Raw genomic sequence first — 23,127 nt, forward strand, 5'->3', positions numbered from 1 at the left:
ACATTTGGGGAGACAATACTCTTGATTCCTTATCCCCTCTGCACTTTTTCAGGAATACTAAAATATTTCTAACTTATTTTCAGAATAACATTTTGAAATACTTCATTTTGGGATATGTTAGAATGCTTCAGACATGAAAGTATTTTACTTCAGTTTTGTAATGTAATTCAAAGACTAATATAACCGTTTATTGGCTTTGTGTATCTACAGGAAAAGGATAGTCCCTTGAACTGATGAAATAGGGGTTACAGATTTGGTCATATGCAACTTCTCTGTATTGCCCTTTCAGCTTATCCCACAGCATCTCCTTTTCCAGCCCTGCGCTTTGCACAACAGCATCATCTGACGTGTGTGCAAATAGATCTGTGCTGCTGATGGGTGGTGGTTAGAGTGTAGGATGTATTACCAAGTTTATTGTCACTTTAAACCTAAGCTGGGTCTGAACTGCAGTAACAGATTATGAATATGAAAATACTGTTTAGGTATTACAACATAACTTAAAGCAATACGGATGGATTTTACAAAGTTACTTTATTTACAGCATCTTTTAACTCTTACTATAGTAATAGTACAAGCTACAAGTGATAGTACAAGCTATCATTGACCCTTTTGATCACTCGCATGAGTTTAGCTTGGCATCTTGTAATATTTATTCTTGTGTTTGGCCAGGTTGATCCCCTGTTGAAACTCTAGAACTGTCAGTGGACATCAGTTGAGTTACACCATGGATCAATTTGATCATAGTATTAAGAGGGAATTGAAGCATGGGAGTTTGTTTTGTTTGTTTGTTTGTTTTTTTTAAACTGGTCTTGCCTAAGTCGTGTAGTATGTGGAAATAAGAACACTTGTTAATGTAACAAAATCTTATTTTTAATATACATTTTAGAGGACAAAACTGACCTTGAGAACAGTGTGATGCAGAAGAAAATTAAAATCCCCAAACTCTCTCTCAATCACATAGAAGAAGCTGGGGAGGTTACAGATTATGGGGAAGAAGATGTGGAGCTTAGACACAGTAAGGTACTGAAGTATTTCCTTTTTTTTTTTCTTTTTTTTCTTTTCCTTTATTTTTTTATTTTGGGAGTGCTTGGGGCATATACAGATGTCATAGCTTAAGAATTTCAGGCTGCTTTTGATCCCCTTAAAATATTGTGTTTGGAGAAATCGGGTCAGATTGTGTGTGGGGGGGTGGGGTACGGGTTTCAAAACCTGATTTATGTGCCACTGAACATTTTCCTGTTTATACTGTCTGCACAGTTTAATTGCCATTTGAGATTTTTGGAACAATGCTCTTCCACTTTGGGTCAGAATGATTTAAAAGTCCCCAGTTACATGGATGTCGAGCAGCTGTTCTTGGTGGCACTTGTGACCTATTGCACGCTGCTTGTTTGGAATTGGAAGGGGTGCTCTGAGAATTCCTAACTACAGCAGCGGGTGAGCAGACAAATGGACAGGACTGCATCCCTCCGTTATCACTGCCAGTTGCCTTTTTAGGTCCAGATGCCAGAAACCCACTATGTAAATGTATTTATTTCTTGATATCAGATGATTTCTTTAAAAGTCTGCCAACCTTCAGAATAAAATACTGCTCTGTGGCTTCATGTGTTTTGCAGCTGCAGGAATGGTACTAGTACATTTCTTTATGGTGGGACAGCATGTATTTTATTTTTATTTAGAGTGGAGCAGGCGTAACATCAAATAATCTAATTTTCTGCCACATTACTCATGGGTATTGTGGTATGGGAATTGATAGTGTCAGCTTCTTGTCTCTAACCTATGAGCGACATTTGCTTTCCTTGCATTTGCTTGGAAGTTCAAATGCCTTTTCTGTATTTGGCCAATAAAACTTAGTGACTTTTACCTATGCTGTCACATTTTAAGACCGCAATCCAGGCCCTAGAAAAGAGGTGTGCTTGAACTTGTAGGCTTTGTGCAGATGACTGAAGGTAAATTGCTGCTGAGAGTTCAAAGGAGATGAAGCCTCTGCAATGCAGTACTAATACAGAAGGAATCGGTTGATCAGGAAGAGGAGACTTGATGACACATTCTGTTTCCAACTTCTGCCCTTTCAGTGTTTGCTGGTAGTGTTAACTCAGGCACTTGGATTCAGCAGTTGGGTGAAGGTGCTGGAAGAATAGTCAGAGAAGGGTTTGTCTCCCAAAGCGTGGGAAGGACAAGCCCTCTGTTCACAAAACACCTTGTATGGTATGCTGCTTTTATCTCAGACGTCCTTACAGCTGACAAATGCTGCACATAGTTGATTCTTTCTCTTACTTACCAGAAAATCAATTGCTGTTGGAAATCTAAATGTTAAGGGTAAACTTTAAAAGCAAAGACATCCAGATGCAATTTTTTAAAAAAGAAAGTAATTATCTTTCTATATGGAATTAAGTGACCTATATACACTCAGCTTGCAAGTGCTGCACAAATGCAGAAAGAAAGGTCGTTAGCTGCCTCAGAAGTTTGTACGTGCCTTTAGCTGAATTATGTGTGCATGCTAGATGTTAGATCCACACAAATCTGTTAGGCAAAACATTTTTGCAGGCAGACTTTGTCCTGCTTTTTTTGGAAAACACGACTATTAATGGTTCCCAAGCCTGTAGAATTTTAATGTGTATTACCCCTTACTGGTCTCCTAATTTTTTTTTTTCTTTTTTTGTTTTTATTTGTAACATGCAGAGACAAGATGGCAGGAAACAAAGTGAAGGTACACACAAAAGCATTGAAGCAGTTGTTGCTCGGCTTGAAAAACAGAATGGGATGAGTCTCAGTAATACTTCCAGCCCTGAGGAGGCTTTTATGGAGACTTCAGAAAGTATGAACAACATGGACGATGCTGTAGTTCCTCGGATTCTGTATGAAGAATTGCTGAGGAGTTACCAACAGCAACAAGAAGAAATGAGACACATTCAACAGGAGCTTGAGAGGACGCGGAGACAGCTTGTGCAGCAGGCAAAGAAGCTAAAGGAGTATGGGGCACTCATGTCAGAAATGAAAGAGCTCAGAGACTTGAACAGGAGACTCCAGGATGTACTGCTTCTAAGACTAGGTAGTGGTAAGTGCCGGACTTAAATGGGACTAGTTTTAATGAATTTTGCAAGTGTGATCAATAGTAATGGAAACTTACTTGAAGAATAGCAGTGGTTGCTAAACTGGACATTGAATGTTAAAAGGGTTTTCTGCTATGACTGTACAATATGTGTCGGATTTGTATGCTATGTACGTCTGGGTTTTTCGTTAATGATAGTAGAGGTCTTTGTGCTGGTATGGTTGAATCAGAGTTCCATTTTAAGCAGCTGTATTTTAAAGAGCCTCTGACCTTCCAGTATATACTGAAAAAGATAATAAAGTGTCATCTGCAAAAATATACCAGTATGTTCCAGTTTAAAAAGAAAAAAAAAGAAGAAAGAAAGAAAAGGCAGTGGTATGAATATTTGGGCTAAAATTATTTTATTCTTTTCAGTTAGGAATTTTGTTTATTGTTATGTAAGTGACTGTGTTACCTTCAGTTTTCTGCCCCCTCTTCCCATTAATAGCTTGTTAGAATGTGATACATTCCTGCACTACTGAGCAGTGGCTTTAAACAGCCATGCTATTTGAAAAATACTGATTTGTTAGAGAATAATTTAAAAAAACTTTATATTAGTGTCCCGTTTATCAACACATGTTACTAAATGCAGGTTTATGTAATTTGGATTTAAATCTTAAGTATCTTGAGTCAATTGCTCATTTGTTTTTGTTTATAACAATTATTTAACCATAATGTTGGAATAAATGGGGAGAAAAAAGACCAAATAAAAAGTTCATCATTTTCTTTGAAGACGGTACCCTTGGAATACCTTCAAATATTTTACTAATTTATATTTATTTACTATTAGAATGTGGTACTGCTGTGTTGAAGATTTGCTGGGTGACTGAAACTTGGTTAAAATTTGTGCATCCAAACTTAGCATGCTGTTTCTTATGTCTGCCTTTGTGTATCTGGAAACTTATTTTTTGCATGTAAATTGGTTATTGACTCTTCTACTTGACTTGGAAGGAGTGCATGCAGTTTGCATGTGAGTCTGAGTTACATTCCTGTACAAACTTGTTCCTGGGAGAGCATGTGCCTGTGCTGTAGCATGTGTCAAGGTGTGCCCGCAGGTTTGGAGCCAGGGCCTCGAAGTAGCATCTGACAATTCAAACTGGGTGTTTGTGAATGCTCATCACTGTTACACTGTGCATAATTAAAATGTCATTACTTATTATAAACATTCTACTTAATTTTTAAATAAAACTAAATAGGCAAGGTTTCTGCAGTCTCAGAAACATGATGTGGTTGGCAGTAGATTCCACTGAGCTTTCTAAAATTTTCCTTGGATGGAAAGATGTTTCTTCATCTGCAAGTAGTTAGCTGGAATTTATGTGAATGGAGCACCAGCCAGACGTTCACAGGCAATGGGGCTGAACAGCGTAAAATACCAATTTAGTTGGTAGACTTGACAGCAGTTTGAGTGGTGAGACCAGCAATGAGATAGAGACAGCTTCTGAATTCGGTCTTGTTTCTTTCGCTTTAGGAAAGGAGGAATGCATTTTTTTTCCTTGAGCTGAATCAGGAAAGCTTACAATAAACAGGGGAAAGAAACCAACCAACCAAAAGAAACAAACAAAACTCCCAAAATCTCTTGGCAAAAATGCTGAATTTTCTCTAAATACTGGGCTTGAACTTCCGTTGTATCAGTCTGGCATCTACTTTACAACTGAAAATAAATCTCAGTTACATTGAAGACAAGTTCTTTAAATTAAATCACATACCTGGACATATACAAATTAGAGGTAACTTACAAAAAAATCCCTTGTTATTACTTGTTTAGAATTTCTCATGGATGACAGAGGTAGAACTTGGTCCTGTGGGCTCTGTCCTTCACAGGCTCTGTCCTTCACCCAGAGTGTTACTGCCGACAACTCTTGCCTTTCCTTGTAGCCTCAATCACAGTAGAGAAACAACCAGATTCTAGAAAGATCAGTATAAAATTTATGGATGATTAGAAAGAGAGACATCTTCAGCAAATTGTAAATTGGGGAGTGTGATGACAGTATGAAAAAGTGCTACTTTTAATCAAGAAGCAGACTTCTTTTAGTCTTCCTTACTTTTCCAGCTTATAAATGAGGTATGTTTGGGTATGTGAATAATTTGTGAAAATTGTTCAGAAACTAGATTACGTCCTGAATTCATCTTCGGTTGTTGCAGCGATCTCTTAAACCTAGAGTTTCAAATTACATGTAATTTATGTTACGCCGCACTTCTAGCAGGCTGGACTTAATGCAAACTAATTGCATTGCTGTTTCACCTTAGAGACTTGCGATTTCTTTGCATGAGATGACAGCTGGTTTGTGCTGATGAATCGCAGCTGTGGGAAACGCGTGCCTGTTGCCATTTTAAACTTGCAGATCAAATATAGAACAGCCTCTTGAGCTAACATTCAGTCAAGTATTCAGTCTCCTAATTTCCCATCAATATGCAGATTTCAGTGAGAAGCTGGAAGTCGGGGTATTCTGCTTTAGACCCAGGTCTTCATCTTTGCTACAAAACTTGGGGGAAGAGTGAGGTTCTTAATCTTTCACAAGGTGTTCACTGAATTGCTCTTTGTTTTAAAAGAGCCTTGAAAGCAGATGTGGTAAATGACAGTAGTGACATCGGTACTGATCTGATCCCTGGGGATATAGTGAAGCTTCTTTATGATTTTGATATGCTGGTGCCCAGCAGATCCCTTCTGGGGAGGAGGCCAGCATTTGACCAGGGCTCTAGGGACCAAAGCAGGGAGGAATACCATGGGAGATGTTACAATATCCCTCTTGTGAGCTCCTGGAAGAATGTGTGCAGACACCACCACTTCTCCCTTGCTCACTTTGGGATGAGGAAGCCCTGCCATCGTAGGCCTTTGAGGTTTATCTTTGTGCTGCTGCACCTGAGAACACATTGATTTGCCCTCGCTTTATCAACAGAGAGTAAGGTGATTTAGAGAAGTAAATCACTGACTCTTCCTTGTAGGGCTAATTTTAAATAGTCCTTGGATTGCAAAAGATAAGAATTTCAATAACTTTTGAAAAAACAGTTGTCTCCAGGGTAGGATCTGTGCAGTTTACTATGATAGTACATGGGCAGGAGTAGTGAAGTTGTATCAGGGATAATAGTGGATGTAGTTTGGTCCCTGAGAAGTACCGCATTCTCATGCTGTATTGCTAAGAATTAGTGCTGCTCTGAAGTCAGAGGGTATATTCACCTTTATTCATTCACATTCATTCATCAGCTCACACACAACCCTCCAAGGAGTTATTTTTAATCTCAGTTTAATTTCAGTGATCCAGTTTACAGTGTCTTCGGACTGACACCAGGGTAGGGAGAAGGAAATGGTATTTTTGTCTTACCACATGTAAAGAATTACTACTATTCAGCTTTTCTAGATTTGTTTAGCTTTCTGATGTAAAAAAAAGCCCAAGGTTTCTATCAAGTATGAGTACAGGAAGTACCAGATACATGTATAATATTTCCCCTTCTCAGACTCCTGTTGTTTTTGTTCAAGTTCTGGTAGACCATGTGGAAAAACAGCTTGCTGCTTACAAATGTATATTGACCACTTTATGATTTGTTTATTTTGGCTTATTTACTAATTCCTGAGCAACATGTAGCCTAAGATTCGTTTCTGAGGAAAAGAGGTGATGAAGGGAAGCTTCCTACCTCTTCATCCTGCGTTTGATCTTGCTGGCTTCTCGGATATTACGGAAACTTTGTAGTCAGAAGGAGAGAGATCTTGCAATTTGTTTCGGTTTTGTATTCTGTCTGAAGAATTGTCTCTTTTTTTTTTTTTTTTTTGGTGATCTTTATTATGTAAGTACTATCATCGTTAAGCCTTTAGGTAGGGTCAGATATTTTTGTATGTCCCATTCCTCAACTTTAGCATAAGATACCGAGCACAAGATCTACAGAGAGAGGAGCCCATTGGAGTGTGGTACGTGGTACACAACTCCTGTTGTGGGCACACAACTCACATTAGCCATAAGGCAATAATGCAGGTTGCATTCACAACATGCTGGGTTGAAAATTGTGTCTGTAGTAGTTGGTAAAAGCAGCTGTGAAGACTGCCTTGTTAGAGGCAGATTTCTGTTTGGGAAGTAAAAATGAGCAGAACATAAGAAAGTGTTTTAAAGGCTTTCTGTTGGTGACTTCTAAGCAGTAAAATATTGCAGTAGAGGTTTTTCTGACCTGTTAGAGCTATGGTTGTCGTGGACTTCCATCAGCTGTTTGTCTTGGGGAATGCTGGAAACCAAATCCCAGCTGTGTCAATATATTACTATGAACAAAACAGTAAAAGGCTTCTTCAGTCTAAAAGACTGTTAGTAATGAAGTGTTTAAACTGAGATAAACGTTTCCTTCTGGGAAGGAGGTGGTTGTACTCAGGTGTCTTCCTCAACGTGACTTGCACAGTATAAGGAAGCTCAACATAGCACGGTGTTGAAGAATGTGTTCTTAAAGTAACAGCTAAAAGATCACGTCTTACGTTCGCACAGGCAGTTACGTCACTGCATCTACTTGTTCAGGTCTGCCCACACTGAGAAGTGTGCAGGCTTTGGGTGGTTTAATCAGGCCAGATTTGGCCTCCAGTCTGAATCGGTTTAGCAGTCTCAAGTTTACAAAGTTTAGTTTATCTTGGGCCTGCCATTATATATGGGTGATAGTGGAGGCGTTGTGAAGATGACTATGAATTTATAATGAAAATGGTATCTTTTTCTGATCTATTTGTGCCATACTTGCATTGGATATGGCTCTCTTAGTTGTTGCTGAGCGTCAAGTGGCTGTCAGCCGAGGACATTTAGCTACCTGTGTAGGTGTAGAATAAGCTATAGGGTAAATATCAAATGCTGACAGTGGAGGAAATGCTGATATCGCTGTATAGTAATCTCTAATTGACACTGCACAAAGGAGGAGGAATGAATGCATTGCTTATTCCAGGTACAGGAGCTACTTAAGATACATGATTCAAGACGTGAGCTCTGATGCCAGCTGGACTTGCAGAGTTAGATCAATTCAGGGCTTGGTCTGTGTGTACAAACACTGAGGAGGGATGTTGAACCGTGACGGTGACCCGATTATTGAATTGTCGTTTGTTGAAGATGTTAAGGTTGGGCTCCAGAGTGCTGCTGTGCTCTCAGCTCCAACCTGGTAAGATGTATTTCTTCCACGTGGGTGAGTTTATCCTTATACTTCTTGGAAGTGGTCGATTACCATGATGTCCAGGGTCCAAGCTGGCAACTTTGCGGTGTAAGTGAACCGCTGACCCCGCGTGGAACTTCAATGACTGCTGGAGCTTCTTGTGAGCCTAGAGACAGATGTCAAGAGATGGTGATAGGCTTCGGGCTGTATCCTGCTCCTAGACTTCTGGTGTAACTGCTGCAATGAATGGAATAATGAATTCCAGTTCACAAATTATTTTATTTTCTTCTTCTGCCTTTATAGGAACACTTTAAATTTGATCTGAAAAAAAGTTGATGACTGACAATAATTATCCTTCTTTGAAGCTTCAAGCATATGCTTAGTAGTATTCTGTTCTTTAATTTGTGCTTAATTTTTGTTGAATACATTAAAAATAAAAATCGGTGTGTTGGATCGATTGGACAATCAAAATTCTGATTTATGTGTGGGGTTTTATTTTGTAACCTTGAATATTCTTTCTATGCGTGATACTTCAGCACAAGTAGCCTAAGCCTGTTTCCTTTATAGCATTTCTGTAGATCCTCACTATTTTTAATATATACCTGTTATACCTAAAGAGATTTAATGTTTCTATTAAATTTATTCTTCTATATGGATGATTTATATAATTATCACAGTAAATAATGCAAGTTTCTGTGCAACTATGTAGTAATTTTCATATCTGAATAATTATTGTTGTTGCTTCTGGTTTATCATTTCACTGTTATTTAACATAGTTTGCATAGTGTACATTGCAGCAATCTAACCCCTCTCTGTAACAGACCATAGGCTTTAAAAATGCAATTAAACATTTAAATGAAATTTAAACATTTTAGTGTTTATAAAGCAGAGTTGCTTATCCTGCTTTTATTTGTTGACATTCAGAAGTAGGATTTTGGTTTAGACTGCGATTTCTGACTTTAAAATGAGCATGACTAATGTGTTATTCTTTGCTAACCATGGGTGATGAAGTGATTGATTTCATGTTCTCTGGGATAGCAGACAGCTCTTTTTTCTTAACTGTCTAGGACCTGCCATTGAGCTTGAAAAAGTAAAACCAGAATCAATTGAGCCTGAACCTGAGGTACAGAAGACCTTCAGTGAAGAAGCAAATACATCAACGTACTATCCTGCCCCTGTTCCAGTAATGGACAAGTATATTCTCGAGAATGGAAAGGTATTTAAAATTAAATATAGCATGAATAATTTCTAAATGTCCATCAGGCAATTTTCATGTGAAATTTTCATAATCTCAGGGGTTTTGTATGGTAGCAGCTTCTACAAACTTCCTCAGTTTTTATAAAAGCATGCTATTATGCTGAGAAAAATTATCAAATTACACAAATACGAACAGCATTAAAAACACCCTCAGTGATGAGAGCATTGAATGCTGTGTAACACAAGAAGTATAATTATTAAATACACATGCGCAAGCACATTGAGAGAGGCTTCAATTGGTGACATACATAAATTCCCTGAATTTAGACTGAAGTCAGTAACCCACATTATAAAGTTATATTAGTCTACTTAACAGAAACACTTCTTCCTAAAAGGTCTTCAACTTTTTTAGTGTGCTGTAGTCCTGTTGCAGAGAAGCCTTCATGGTTTGATTGGAGTCCAGTTTGTAATTATGAACCCCGAAATGAAAATAAGCTCCCTGGAATCCAATGGGAGCATTGCCACTGAACTGAGCTGATGTAGTGCTACTTTCCAGATGCTTTTATAAAGCTGGTGAAATACCATCTATGTACAGTTTGCCAGAACATGACATAGTTTTTTCAGACTTCAGCCTGTTAAACACATTGTCCGCTAATCTTCCAAGGTCTGCTTTTATAGCTGTTGCCATTAGTGTTAAATGAACATTATATTTCCTTCACAAAACTGTATGTCCTTCAGAATTGCCTATGCAGATCCTGTTTCTTAGGATAAGTATGCATTCGGTACCATAATCTGAGAACCTTTTAGGAGGAAACGTTCATTTCAGCTTTGACATACAGTGGAATTACTGATGGCATAGCATGAAATATTACATTTTCAGATTTGTATTACAAGATTGACTGCACAAGTGTCTGTCATTCTTGAAGATGAATTGGACATAATTGTTGAGGACAAAATGTGTGTGAAAAATAGTGTAATCTTGGCAGTTTGACAGGTATTGGTTCAGATAGCTTTTCTTGCTATCTTGCTAATACATTTAACGTATGTCATTTGCTTCTATATTTTGTGTGTGTTTGTGCAATGAAAACTTAGGATATATTACTGTGAGAGTTTCGTTTACTGCTTTTTTTTTCTGGAAAAGGTTTGTAGGATAGGGCATGTCCAGTATTTATATGCAACTTTTCCTGCACCTTCATTTCATCTGACAGCTTCTTGGCACTTCTGTTGCTGAAGTTTTCTCTGTCTTTACAGATATTAATATCTGTAGCTTTCTTTTTGTAATTTAATTCTTTTCTTTGTTTGCCTATTTACTGGGGCTTCAGCCAGCTCAGATGCCAGAAATGTGAACTAATACTGTATTTAGAGCGTTGAAGGGTGTTTTTTCTTCAGTTTTCCTTATTTATGCCCTTTTTTTCATTACTCCTTTATTGACATGCACCACTTGAGTAGTTGAAAGACTTTTAGAAATCTTGCCCTTTGTGACATCAGATTTGATCTTAGTAGGATTCTTTCAAAGCAGATAAATCTCTCCTGTCCGGAGGGAAAACAGTTAACTGAAAACGAACCTATGGCATTCATTTGAAGAAAAGGGGAGGGGAAGGGCAGGAAAAAAAAGTTAATATTCTGAGATACATTTTAGATATGTTGCCCATGTTAGTGCAGTAACGGTGGTGAGCATTGCTTTGAATTTGCTGTTTCCGTTGCATTGTGCTTGGAGGTTGGTCCTACAGTTGCTGAAGTTGGGGGTAAAGTTCCCATTGATTTCATCAAGCCAGGGGTCTGGACCATGGGGCAGATATTCTAGCAAGGAGGAGATGGCTTCTGAATCTGGAGTACAATAAGCTTCCTGTAGCTGTAGGAGTACTGGGAAACACTACCAAGCCTGTTTTACAGAGAGGTAAACTGAGACATGGACAGATTAAATTCCTTGCTCTAACAGTGCTAGAAATAGATAAAGGGAGACTGTCTGTGGCTGTCTGTCACGTAGCTGCTGTTACCATAGGTATTTCATGCCAGTGATAACTTTTTAATAAATGAAGCATGCTCAAAGAAGAGATGATCTGAAACATAAATATTAAAAATACTTGCTGTAACTTGTTGGTTTCTTTTAAATAACTTAAAGCTGATGAATAACGCAGTAGCTTCAGAGACTAGAGTCTTTAGCAATGACAAACCCTAACTTTCGGCAGAGGGGAATCAGTTTTGATCAAATACAGTCCCTACAACTAATGTAATACAGACATCTAATATTTGGCATGTCACAACATTTCTAATCTTAGTTGGTAACCTATACTCATTTTTACAGATAACTTTTCCAAGATCAAGAGAGAAATAACTGAATTATAACTGTAACATGATCATTGTCTGAGTGCAGGCTGCTCACTCTGATTGAAGTTGTCTTATAAAATATGTAGAGAGCACCAGAAGAGTATGATTTTTTTTTTTTAAAGCAATTATGAAGAGGCTTGACAACAGAGAAGGAAGGAAAAAAAGGGGTGTTCATGTTGTGTTTATTGCTAGTTCAATTTCTGTGCATTCCAAAATCTAAGTACCATGTGGACTTGTGAAAAGCTTCTTAAAATCCCTTTAGTGCTGAAAATTCTGCAGGAGAGGCAGCTTGCTTTATGGTTTTATACTTTGAGGAAGTTAGACTTTTCATTTGTTTTTTATAAGGTAGCTGGTAGCCAAACCATTCATATTTTTCTATTTAAGGTTTTAAACAACTAGTTGCTTTTGAAGGATGCTGTTGTAATAATAAAAAGGATCTTTGGGTTATAGCCTTCATTAATAATTAAAGCACGTTTCCATTTAAAGGAAAAATGGTATTTGGTTGAATACAGGCAGTAAAATTATGGGTATATAAAATTTTACAGTAGCTTTGTCCAATTTTCATTGCATTTAATAGGACTTATGTGATACTCTTCAGATCTGTATGGGTAGCAGCCACAGTTTATGTAATGCCACATGAAAACAGTAAAACCATGAAAAACTGAGAGCAAAACAGTTAAGGCAAACAGTCTCTTAATATAGTTTTGCCGTATAATTTTTTTAATGGTGAGGAGGCAGTAGGTTTGTATTAAAGCATTAGTGTTATAGAAAGAACCTCCAATTGATCAGATTTTACGAGACCCAGATTTTGGATATAACAATCCAATTGATACATATATTTGGTATTTTGTACTTTTGCAGAATTATCTGGAAGGAAGATCTATCTTCTTCCTTTCCAGTGCTGCAAACCCTTACCAGTAATGAGTATAGCTAGGTCACTCATTAGCTTGTCAGGGGTGATGAGCAAGTGTTGGTCCAACCCAGTGAAGTTCATCACCGTGTGAACAAAGCTCTCTGCGTGCAGAGGCAGTGCAGGTGTCATCGCTTCAGGAATTAGGACCCTATACATACACAGTGCAAAGTATTCTCTGTTGTTCCACACAGGGTCAGCGTTTGTGTCCAGCTGGGCTTACTGCTTGCACTCCTGTCAGACCTGTGCTGATCACTAGTGATTGCTCATTACTATTTTCCTTGCTGTTCCTTGACCTGAGTCCTGATAACCACGACTTCAGTTCAAACTTACATAGTGCCAGCCTAAGGATGGTACTTGGATACTCATCCTTCATTCGTCTTAAGCCTGGAGCAATGGGAATCTTGGACTAGAGATACGGTGTAGCTCTGTGGGAGTCAGCGCAGCATAGTCAATGCTGTGCAAGGCTAATAAGCACAACTAGACTCGAGCAGCTTCCTTCTGGAGACTGAAATGGCTTCACGCTGCATTTTCCAGTACCCATATTATCCTGCTTTGCTACTTCGATGAAATACCTCTACTCCCTGTTGTCTGGGTAATGGAAAGTGGATGACGTTTCAGCAATGGGTCATTACCTTACCACAAAGAAGTGTTCATGTGGATAGATTGATTGTAGGCAAACTCACGATAGAATTGGAAGTTTACGAAACTTCCAAACTATTGGCTTATATTTAAAACGTAGGTCTCAAAATCCCTTCTCCCCTTCCAGTTACTTTAAACAATCAGGTTGAATTGTGCTGACAGGTAGAGGATATGACTTAGGAAGTATTTCCCTCTCTACTGCCTCCAAATTATGCTTTTGGTAAAGTCTGTTTCAGCCAAAGGGAAGCTTTCACACTGAAGATGTTTTCATCCTACTCCTGAATTAGGCTGGTGCAACTGCTTGATTTATATGCTGTGCATACCTTTATAATACTGGATGTGTTTACTGTTTCCTCCTTCTCTCTTTATTCCTGAAAATAGTCTTTCAGGTGGTAGGTTATGTGGGGGCGAAAAAGTAGAGAGTAAAAATAACTGAGAACAAAAAGGAACTATATATTCTGGAAGAGGTTGACTTGAAATCCCTGACCCACAAAGTTGGAGAAGTTTCAGAATTAGGCAAAAGAATTAGGATTTGTTCAGCCCTAATTACTGTTATTATAGTACCTAATATTAATGTTCCTACAGCACTTGGATACTGTTGTGTGCTACATACCATAGATAAGTTGTTATTATTACTACCTTCTAGGTCCATCTTGGCAGTGGAATTTGGGTAGATGAGGAGAAATGGCACCAGCTGCAAGTAACACAAGGAGATTCAAAGTACACAAAAAATCTAGCGGTTATGATTTGGGGAACAGATGTTCTCAAGAACAGAAGTGTCACAGGAGTTGCAACCAAAAAAAAGAAAGATGCCGTTCCCAAGCCACCTCTCTCACCTCACAAATTAAGCATTGTCAGAGGTAGGTTATTTGAAAACTTTTGCTTCCTGCTTTGGAGTTTAACTATTAATCATTGAGTTGAAAGATGCCTCTTTTCAGCTCATGTAAAATTAACTGATTAAAAACTGTAATTCAGATTGCTATTGCATTGTGAAGTGCATACATATTGAGGAAAAGTAAAACACATTGCAATAGCTGTGCGCAGTGCAGGCCTTCACAGCTGCAGAGTTGTGCTTCAGTAAGATTCGAGATCATCACTTTGAACCACTTGCAGGACAGGGCTCTGAGCCTGGAGAACAACACCTTGTTCTGGAATTCATTTATAACGTAGTGGGTTTTTAAAATGCATATCTTCCTTTTAACAAGCCTGAGCGTAGCGTTACCTCATTCTTTCATCCAGGATGTAACCAGCTCTGGCATGAGGCACAGAAACCATTATAGCTGTGACTATAAAAATACACATACCTTCAAAGGCGAGAAAGAATGGTTTTACCCATTTAAGTGGATAAAATGGCAATAGTAAAAATTAGTTGTTGCACTTGAATTGGAATTTGAACAGGTAGTGTAAATCGCTGACCTGTCTGGCAGGAAAAATTGCTTGCAGTAACTGCAAGCCTGAGTCCATGTATGTAGTACTTAGAGAGAAGGCCTTCTCCTCTATTTAAAATGAATAGTGAATTTCAGTCCCTTTGTATCATTGTGCTTGTGTTTTGCATTCATTTCTGTCTCTCTTGGTATTTCAGGCTTCTTTTTAAAGTGAGAACTGAGTCGGTTCCTCATGGAATACATACTGAAATTAGATTTTCGGTTTTGTGTCTATACTAAATTGCAGTAGGGCTGAAAGAAATCTCCTTATTTATTTGAGGTTCATTATTCTGCATTTCCTTTTCTTAGTTGCTGTGTGCTCTTAACTATGACCTCTTTAAGAGCTGTTTTTATCTGCCCTGCAAGTACCATGCTTTGGAAATAAGAAATATGATTCCTCTTTGAGTGTGTGTGTGTGTCTCTCTTGTGTGGGGAAAAGTTGATCTTTGTACTGTCACCTTTTTTAGTTTCTAAGAAATTAGTAAAAGACATGTTTTGGCTTTTCTTCACTAGTCTGCTTTAAGAGTATATGTGGAAGTGCTAGCTGTTCCATACCGATTTTTCTAGTTCTGGCTGGGACCTTTTGGTACAACCCTAACACATGTAGCAAGGTAATGATGCACTGGCCACATAAGGAATCCGCTGTGGCTGTGGCTACCCTTGTCAGCCCCTAGCTGGAAAAAGGAATTGGTTACCCACATGCGCATGTACAGGCACGCAGAAAAAGGGATTATTGTTCACTGGCCCGTTGGCAATGAGCTTTCTGGTTTCGCTGCTGGAGGCTGTTGCCCCTCAGCACTGCTGGCAAGGTTGCTTACGTGAGAGTTTTCCTCTGCTATTTCAGTCAAGGCCAGTCTGTTGCTTGAGCCATTTAAATGGTAGCTTTCTTCTAACTCCCCTTGTTCAAACTGCAGTGCATGTAGGAGTATGCTCCAGCAGGTACATGGTGAGAGGCAGATGAGGCCCTTCCCTTTCTTCTCTTCCATACCTTTACATTCTCCAGCACTTCAGCTCTTCCCTGTTTCCTCTTTTTTTTCTGTGTTTTCTCTCATAGTTGTGCTTCCAGCTCCATCCCTCATTTGAATTATACTGTTCCATGCCCTTGTTGTCCATGTTCCTCTTCCCAGTATTTCTTTCACCTTGTCTTTGACTCCCTTTTGTTAGGCTCAAGGCTGTACAATCTGCTCTTGAACCAATTAAACTGCACGACCAATGGTTTAGGTGGTAGCAGACACAGTTCCTATACCAGCAGTACTGGGTAACACACAGCCACGATTCTCCACATTGTTGTGTCCTTTGCATTTGGGTCAGTGTTAGCAGGTCTTGCCCTGTCGTGCCTGTAGTGTTTCCTGGAAAGCTGGAAGTGATCAAAGAAGTTGTTACAACATTATGGAGAAGAAAACAAAAATTCTTTTGTTTTGAGTAGCGAGTGGACAATAGTGAAATGCGAGGAAGTTAAGAGTTTACTACATAACCGATGATTTGGATCGGGCATCACAGAGAGATAAAGCTCCTTGTTAGTCTTTGAGGTCCACCTGAATCTTTGGTTCAGTCAGAAATACAAAGGGGCATCTGGATGTCCCCTAAAGCCAAAAGCCAAAGAAGCAGCAGAACACCCAAATCACTCTTTGGACCCCCTAAGCCAGCATCCTTATGTGTCTTAATAAACAACTATTTCTGCAGCCCCTCTAGAAAGGGAAGAAATGGAAGAGGAAAACTCAGACGATCATGGATCTGTCTGGGTCACACTGACTTCAAGAATCACAGCTGGTGAATGAGTTCTGTCAAGTGATTCTTTGACATTGTGGCTAAACTAGTAACGTAGACTGTCTTTTACTGGAAATTCACTTTACTAGGTGTATCTGCTGCCACTTGGGACTGTTCCTGAGACTGCTGTACTACAAGCTTATGTCCTACAAACACAATGGGTATCTTCAGGTTCTCAGTGTTGTGCCTCTTCTTAGGTGTCACATTTCAAATCATAGTTTACTGATGATCAGCGTTTCAGCTGTCAGGCTGCAAGCTGATTAATTTTATTTACTTTATATTCAGTACATCTTGCAATATAAAATTCACATTGGTTTAGATGTTCTCATCATTCTGTGGACACAGGCTAACTTATTTAAAATAGACTTTTGAATGACAACATTAGCTCTTAATGTGTCTGATATCTCTGGCTTCTTAAAAATCCCTACTGCATAGTATGTAATAAAGAAATTATAAAAAGTATGATGCATAAGCACTGTTGTAAACCTTGTTAATGCAAAATAACCTTTTATAAAACTTCTGAGAGGTTTCAAAATGAACTACAAAGCATGCATAGTACTTAATTTTCATAACTTTTTAATATGACGCATTAGAAATGTTATAAACCATGTTAATTAAGCAATAATCTCTATGGCTTTCTGTATATGAAGCAATAAACGGCTACTGGAATAGATTGCTAGGCAAAGTAGAACAGAGTTTGTTTAATCAATCTGGGAAGTCTGCACAACAAACACTTCTGGTTATGAAAACAAAAAGCCAAAACCTGCCTCTCAAACCTCTGATTTCAGTAACCTCTGCAGGATTCTGGCACTGACTACTGACTGTGGAGCAGAATTGTCTCAATTTTCATGCCCATACTGCTTTTGTAGTTAATACTATTGCTTGCTTTTCGTATTCCAGTTAAGTTCACAAAGTGCATTGTGCAAACATGCAAGAAGATGGCTCTCGTCCTGAATAATGTACTAATAAAAGCAAAATACGCCTAGGGGCAGGGTGTCTGATAAAGATGCAGACATTAATATATGTTGTACAGATTTAAAAAATAAAATAAATCTGTTAACGTCTTCTGGTTACTGCTGGTTACTGCTTCTCTTCCTAACCATTATAATTTACTTACTATCTTGAAGGCGTGAAGGTAGGAGTGACTCACAGGGAACTGGAGATATCGACAGTTCTAGTGAGACCATTCACCTGGGAGAAGGTTCTAAATCTGCTGGGGGAATATGGACAAATACAAGAGTTAGGCAGGCAAGACTGACACTGTAAAAGGTTGGATTCAGCCTTGCTTCTGTATAGAAAGCCTGTTAATGTGCTCATGACATAACTGGAACTTGGTCATGCCAAAGATTCAAGCCTGCTGAAAAATCTTGTCTTTAACAAGATAGCTAGTGAATCAATGAAAGCTGCTGTTGTCTTGCAACAAATAGACCAGTGCTTGCTCAGTGCTGTCTCGTGGGTTGTTAGCCCAACACAGGGCTATTTTCTTTTATAAAAATATCCTAATGGCTCTTTCCTTTTTTTTTTCTCTACAGAATGTTTGTATGATAGAATAGCACAAGAAACTGTGGATGAAACTGAAATTGCACAGAGACTCTCCAAAGTCAACAAGTACATCTGTGAAAAAATCATGGATATCAATAAATCATGTAAAAATGAAGAAAGGAGGGAAAGTGCAAAGTACAATTTGCAATAAATTTTGGATTTTTAATAAAGTCTTAGTGTTTTACTTAAGTGTTGGGTTTTGATTTGTGTGGCATCTTTTGCTGATGGGAGAAGCTGACTTCAAGCATTACTCTCCTTCTAGAACTGATTAATTTTTTGAGCGGTGCTGTCAAAAGCCTTTCTATGGTGTAATTTGCTTTTAAATAATGTAAGATATATTGTAAGTCCGCTCACAATGAAGCAATGACTTTTCAAAGGTGTTTCCAATGAGTTGCAGTATGTTATCTGCAGTTGTGTATATAGGTTGTAATTCTGCAACACCACCCATTTTGCCTACATTTTATTTTACTGGAGGTAGTGGATCTAGGCTGCAGTAAACATCTGCTTAGAAGGAAGGACTGTACAAAATCCACTTTGCTATTGAAAAAGGTTTTTACTGTATTTTACCAAGTGTTTTTCTGAATTGAAATTTTAATTGTTTTTATAAATCTTTGTTTTGATCTCTAACAATATATTTGGTCAAAATCACACAAAGAATGCTTCTTTTTCACTTCTTATCTTGTAGTTAGATCGCCATTGCTGTCATAGATTAAAAATAACCGAGCAACAAAGAACCCAAAGCTGTAAGTTGTAAAATTGTGATGATTTATTTAAAAGCAGTTCTTTTTCAGGCACCAAGGCACTTCTCAGATTTCTGGTTGTGGTACGAAGCTCTTCAGTATGTCCTTATTACTGTTCTTAAAACACTATATATTTTTAGTGTATTTGTATTTTCAGTTGATTTAAAGATTGCTGCACTATGGCAATATTATGTATAATAGAAAATTTAGTGCCATTTCCTCTGAGTCCGTGGTTTAACAGTGGCCAGTTTTAGCACAAACTTAAATAACAATTAAAATTATTTTCTACACTAAAGATAGGTTTACGACCCAGTTACAAGGAATAATCTGTTGTGGTTGTGAATTATACCTGATTTTCTGTCAGTGAAAGAAAATAGCCTTAAGTCTTGTTCCGTGAAGGATTTTGAGAAAAAGGTTTGTAGAGAGAACTTGGGGCTTGGACCGATCAGTTCTGAGGATTTGTTATAGTAGTGATCGTCGTTACCGTCCGTGTATTTTGTGCACACAGCTGTGGTTACCTTTTGGGCCATCTGTTCTGAGTATCAGCATTAGTTTCCGTTCTACCGCTGCAATTCTGCTTCCTGCAGTTTTGAAAGACTTACTGTTTCATACCATCTTCCTGTAGCGCTGGGATATGCTAATGTTACGCGTATTTCAGTGTCCTGTGTGAATAGATAATTTGGAAAGGAGCAATGCAAGGATTCTTTAAAGGGCTTGGGTGGATAGAAGAAAGGGGGGAAGGAAGAGGAGGGAACTGCTTTGGAAGAGGTGCTTTGGAAGAGGTGGAGGAAGACCTGCATGTTTTCTCTTCCTGTATACCACATGTGCTTAAGCGATGTCATCATTCAGAGCAAAAATAATTGCTTTATGCTTTCTAAAGTGCAGTTTCATGATTGGCTCGTGCCTATCTAAGTACGTTGTGCTGCCGAACAGGTACGCCCCACTTGCTCTGCCCTTGTCCCTGCATTCCCCTCCCTTCCCGTAAACTGATGCTTGTGATTGCACAGGTGTGTCGGGTGTCACTGATGTCTAAAGTTCATTTCATAAGGGCTGGTACCGATAGGATGGAGCCAAGGAGCTTTTGTGGCGAGAGACGAGGAGGAGTGTCTTTTTACCATGGCTTATGTGTATTCTGAAACAGATTTAGCAGCCTGTCTCTGTTTGATCTCAAAAGTGTTCTTAGGTATGTTTAATGAAGGACATAAATGTTTATGCTTCCAAATTTGGGACGTTAAAATAGCAAATTAGTGTTTATAATGTCAGTGCATGTATCCTTTTATTAATTAAAGAACAAAACAGAGGTAACATTGAAGAAACACTTAAACAGCACGTTCCCACTTTTCAAGCAGACTTGTGAATGTACAAATTTTTTTTAACATGTTATTATGACAATCCCTTAGTTTTGGGGGAAATATCTATAATTTCCTCAGTCTTTTATGGCTTTAGTAATAACGTGCTTTCATTGTAACAGATTCTTTAATGAGAAGCTGATATTACACTTCTTAGAAGGTAAGCCTATCTGAGACAGCATTTAATGAAACATGGGAAAAGTGAATTACAATTTGAGTTAGGACTCCAGCCTGGCCCCAAAAATCAGAGATTTTAAGTCTTCAAAACCAGCATCATGTTTCTAAGGCTTCTGCTTGACAGACTGTTCCCATCAGATGTTAATGCTGCATATTGCTGAGGAATGGCAGTTTTCCATTTGGGGAAGTTATCTTGGAAGTCATCATGCATTTCTTCCTGGAGTTTGTATCAGCCCAGGTCCAGCTCACAGTTTTTAGCAGAGTTCAACACGAGTATTTGGGTGGCACAAAAGGGGTCACTCCCCTTTGAGGTGTAATGTTGTGGGGGGCGAATACTGTGTCCTTTGGACTGGGCAACTGGTGTTTAAGAGCATCACCTGAAGCTTTGCTGAGTAAAGGAGTAGGACGTATTAGAGGTAATATACTTGTTTATTGTATCTTGAACTAGATGTTTGGATTTCTGGAAATAAGATTTTGCTGTAAGCCAGTTTTGTGCGCTGTAGTTGTAAGGCAGCGTGCAGAGGTTCTAATAACGGTGTGTAGGAATAACATCTTTGCACTTGTGTTTGGTCGTTACTCTTGTCCTTTACCTCCCCGTGAACCCCATGAAGACTCTACAAGTCTTTCCTGGTGTGTCTGTTTCAAGCAGGCAAACAGGCTACAGTCGTCGTGTGTTCCAGCAGTCCCAAGAAAAATACAAACTTGAATGGGGTGTGCTTTTCTGCATCGAAATACTGATTGATACATTAACAGTGAGTTTCATTTCACTGTGTATACTGCATTTATGGCCAACGCTGTTCCTGCTGGTACGTTAGTTCCGTAATTGTGCCTGCACACTGCTTCACTTAGGTCATAATGCATCTGCCATGAGTCTGCCCTAGGAAACTTTATGTGAAAATAGTGCCTACTAACTTAGCCCGACTTTAGCTCCATTTCGTATCTGTACATCCTTGAAACAGGGCAGAATTTAACATAAAAGTAGTAGTTTTTATTATACCTCGTCATATCCCTCAGTCATCATTCTAAGGTTTGTGCTGTGCTATTACTTCATACTGTAAACGTGGATTTGTATCAGAGAAACACAGATTGAAGAGTAACTGACTTTTTGTCCTGAGACATCAGTGAATACTATTTACTACTTTATTTTTATCAAAGAAGGAAGAAGGTATTACTGTTATAAGAATAATCTGATCCTTTGTTGCCACACATTTGTAATATTCATGACCTGATCCATATTAAAGAGCTGCTGGCACACTTGCAAGGAAGCAAGATTAGAGTGTAACGAAAAGGGCTTTATTTTCTATTAATGATTTTGTAACGGAAATGAGTTATTATATTGAAGGAAAGATTTTAATAGCTCAGTCAAGGTGTCTGGCTACTCATTTAAATAAAGAAAGCTGGTAACTGTTAGGAAAAAAAAGTTAGGTTTGGATTTAGTGATGATTTTTAGAGATGGAAGATTATATTTGTTAATACAGCCAGACTAAAATACTTCTTTAGTCATGTGAAATTTGAAGTGTAAGTGGCAGGATTTTAAAGGTGTGTTTGGTCAGCTATTGAGCATGACCGTCCAGAGAAGGTCCAGGCTCCCTGCAGAGGTCGCTTCTTTGCACCATACCTTTTGAGCTGTGTCTAAAGGATTACTACAATGCTGCTTTGTTAAGCATAGATTATTGTCCTCTTCGAAGGTTTAACTAGCAATAAATTTCACTTTTTTTTTTTTTTAATTCAGTGAAATTGTAAAGAAAATACATCTTGATGCAAAACCTCAAAGGCGCGAGAATGTTCTGAATGGGGAACATCCCGTGTTAACTGTAGTCTCTCTCTGCATCAGCTCTATTTTTAAGTCTTGAGAAACCCAAACTTGGCTGATTTAGGAAAGGGAAAGTGAGGTTGTGTCACATGGCACTGCACGCAGGATTATTTCAATATTCCATGTTTTGGTGAGAATGGCCACTCTTCAGAAGGGTACGAAGGTGTAACTTGTGCTTCTGCAGAATGAGGTGGTAGTTTTCTCAGTAGTCTTGGAAATACTTGTCAGTCTGTGCATGCCTTTAGTCTCAGATTGATGAAGTCATAACATCAATAGCTTAGACTTTATTGGTGTCATTTTTTTCATCGTAACAGTGTGGAACTGTGAAGTGATTCATACAACACTGAGGCAATAAAAATATTATGAAGTGCAATCATTGCATGTTTCATGCTCAGTAGCTAATTTTTAATTTCACCATCTTGGACACTTTTTCATCCCCTCAGGCTTCCTAAATAGGAAAGGAGAATCATTTGGACTTGGAAAACAGGAACAGTGATTCAAAAAGGAATTAATTTACTTGGCTGTTCATTTGCTTTACTTTCACAATTATTTCTGCTGTTAATGTTTGAGCGGTAACTTCGTTCTGTGCATCAGATACCCGCTTGTTCAGTCCTACAGTGAGACCACAGTCCTGTGGTTGTGACAGTTGTTTACCGTAAAGAGGACAATACTTTGCCTGTGCCATCAGACAAAGTTGCATTGTGTCTGGGTCAGAACGGAGGTGCAAGTGAGTCTGACAGGAGAAGCTGAGCCTAAAGGATTTTTTTTCTTTGCTGCCTTCTGCTTACAAAACTTTTTCTTGCTAAGGTAATTATTTCCTCCACATTTAGCAGAATAGCAACTTTATGTTCCTTGTTTATTGATAGTAAAACCTTAATGGAATGAAGCTCTTTATTAGTATGTATTTTTAATGAATCAGGCTACCTACTTTCATATTAAATTTTAGTCTTTAGTGATTTGAAATTAAAGAGTCAAAGAAAATTTACTGAACACCCAAGAGAGGGGTAGGCCGGGGGTGATTTGGCTTTTATTGTAGTATAACAATTG

At 38.4% G+C, this 23,127-nt stretch overlaps 1 protein-coding gene across 1 annotated transcript; it reads left to right on the forward strand.

The window, feature by feature from the left end:
- Positions 1-886: 886 nt before the first annotated feature.
- Positions 887-18,152, forward strand: BEND5 (BEN domain containing 5; the record flags this gene model as incomplete). The annotated part of the gene is made up of 5 exons (XM_010148420.1): positions 887-1,020; positions 2,680-3,055; positions 9,259-9,407; positions 13,915-14,128; positions 17,992-18,152. Coding segments are annotated over 5 exons (1,034 nt in total), but the record flags the coding sequence as incomplete, so codon positions are not given.
- Positions 18,153-23,127: the final 4,975 nt, after the last annotated feature.

Source organism: Eurypyga helias, unplaced genomic scaffold (assembly GCF_000690775.1).
Source record: "Eurypyga helias isolate BGI_N326 unplaced genomic scaffold, ASM69077v1 scaffold4303, whole genome shotgun sequence".
NCBI classification, from domain to species: domain Eukaryota; kingdom Metazoa; phylum Chordata; class Aves; order Eurypygiformes; family Eurypygidae; genus Eurypyga; species Eurypyga helias.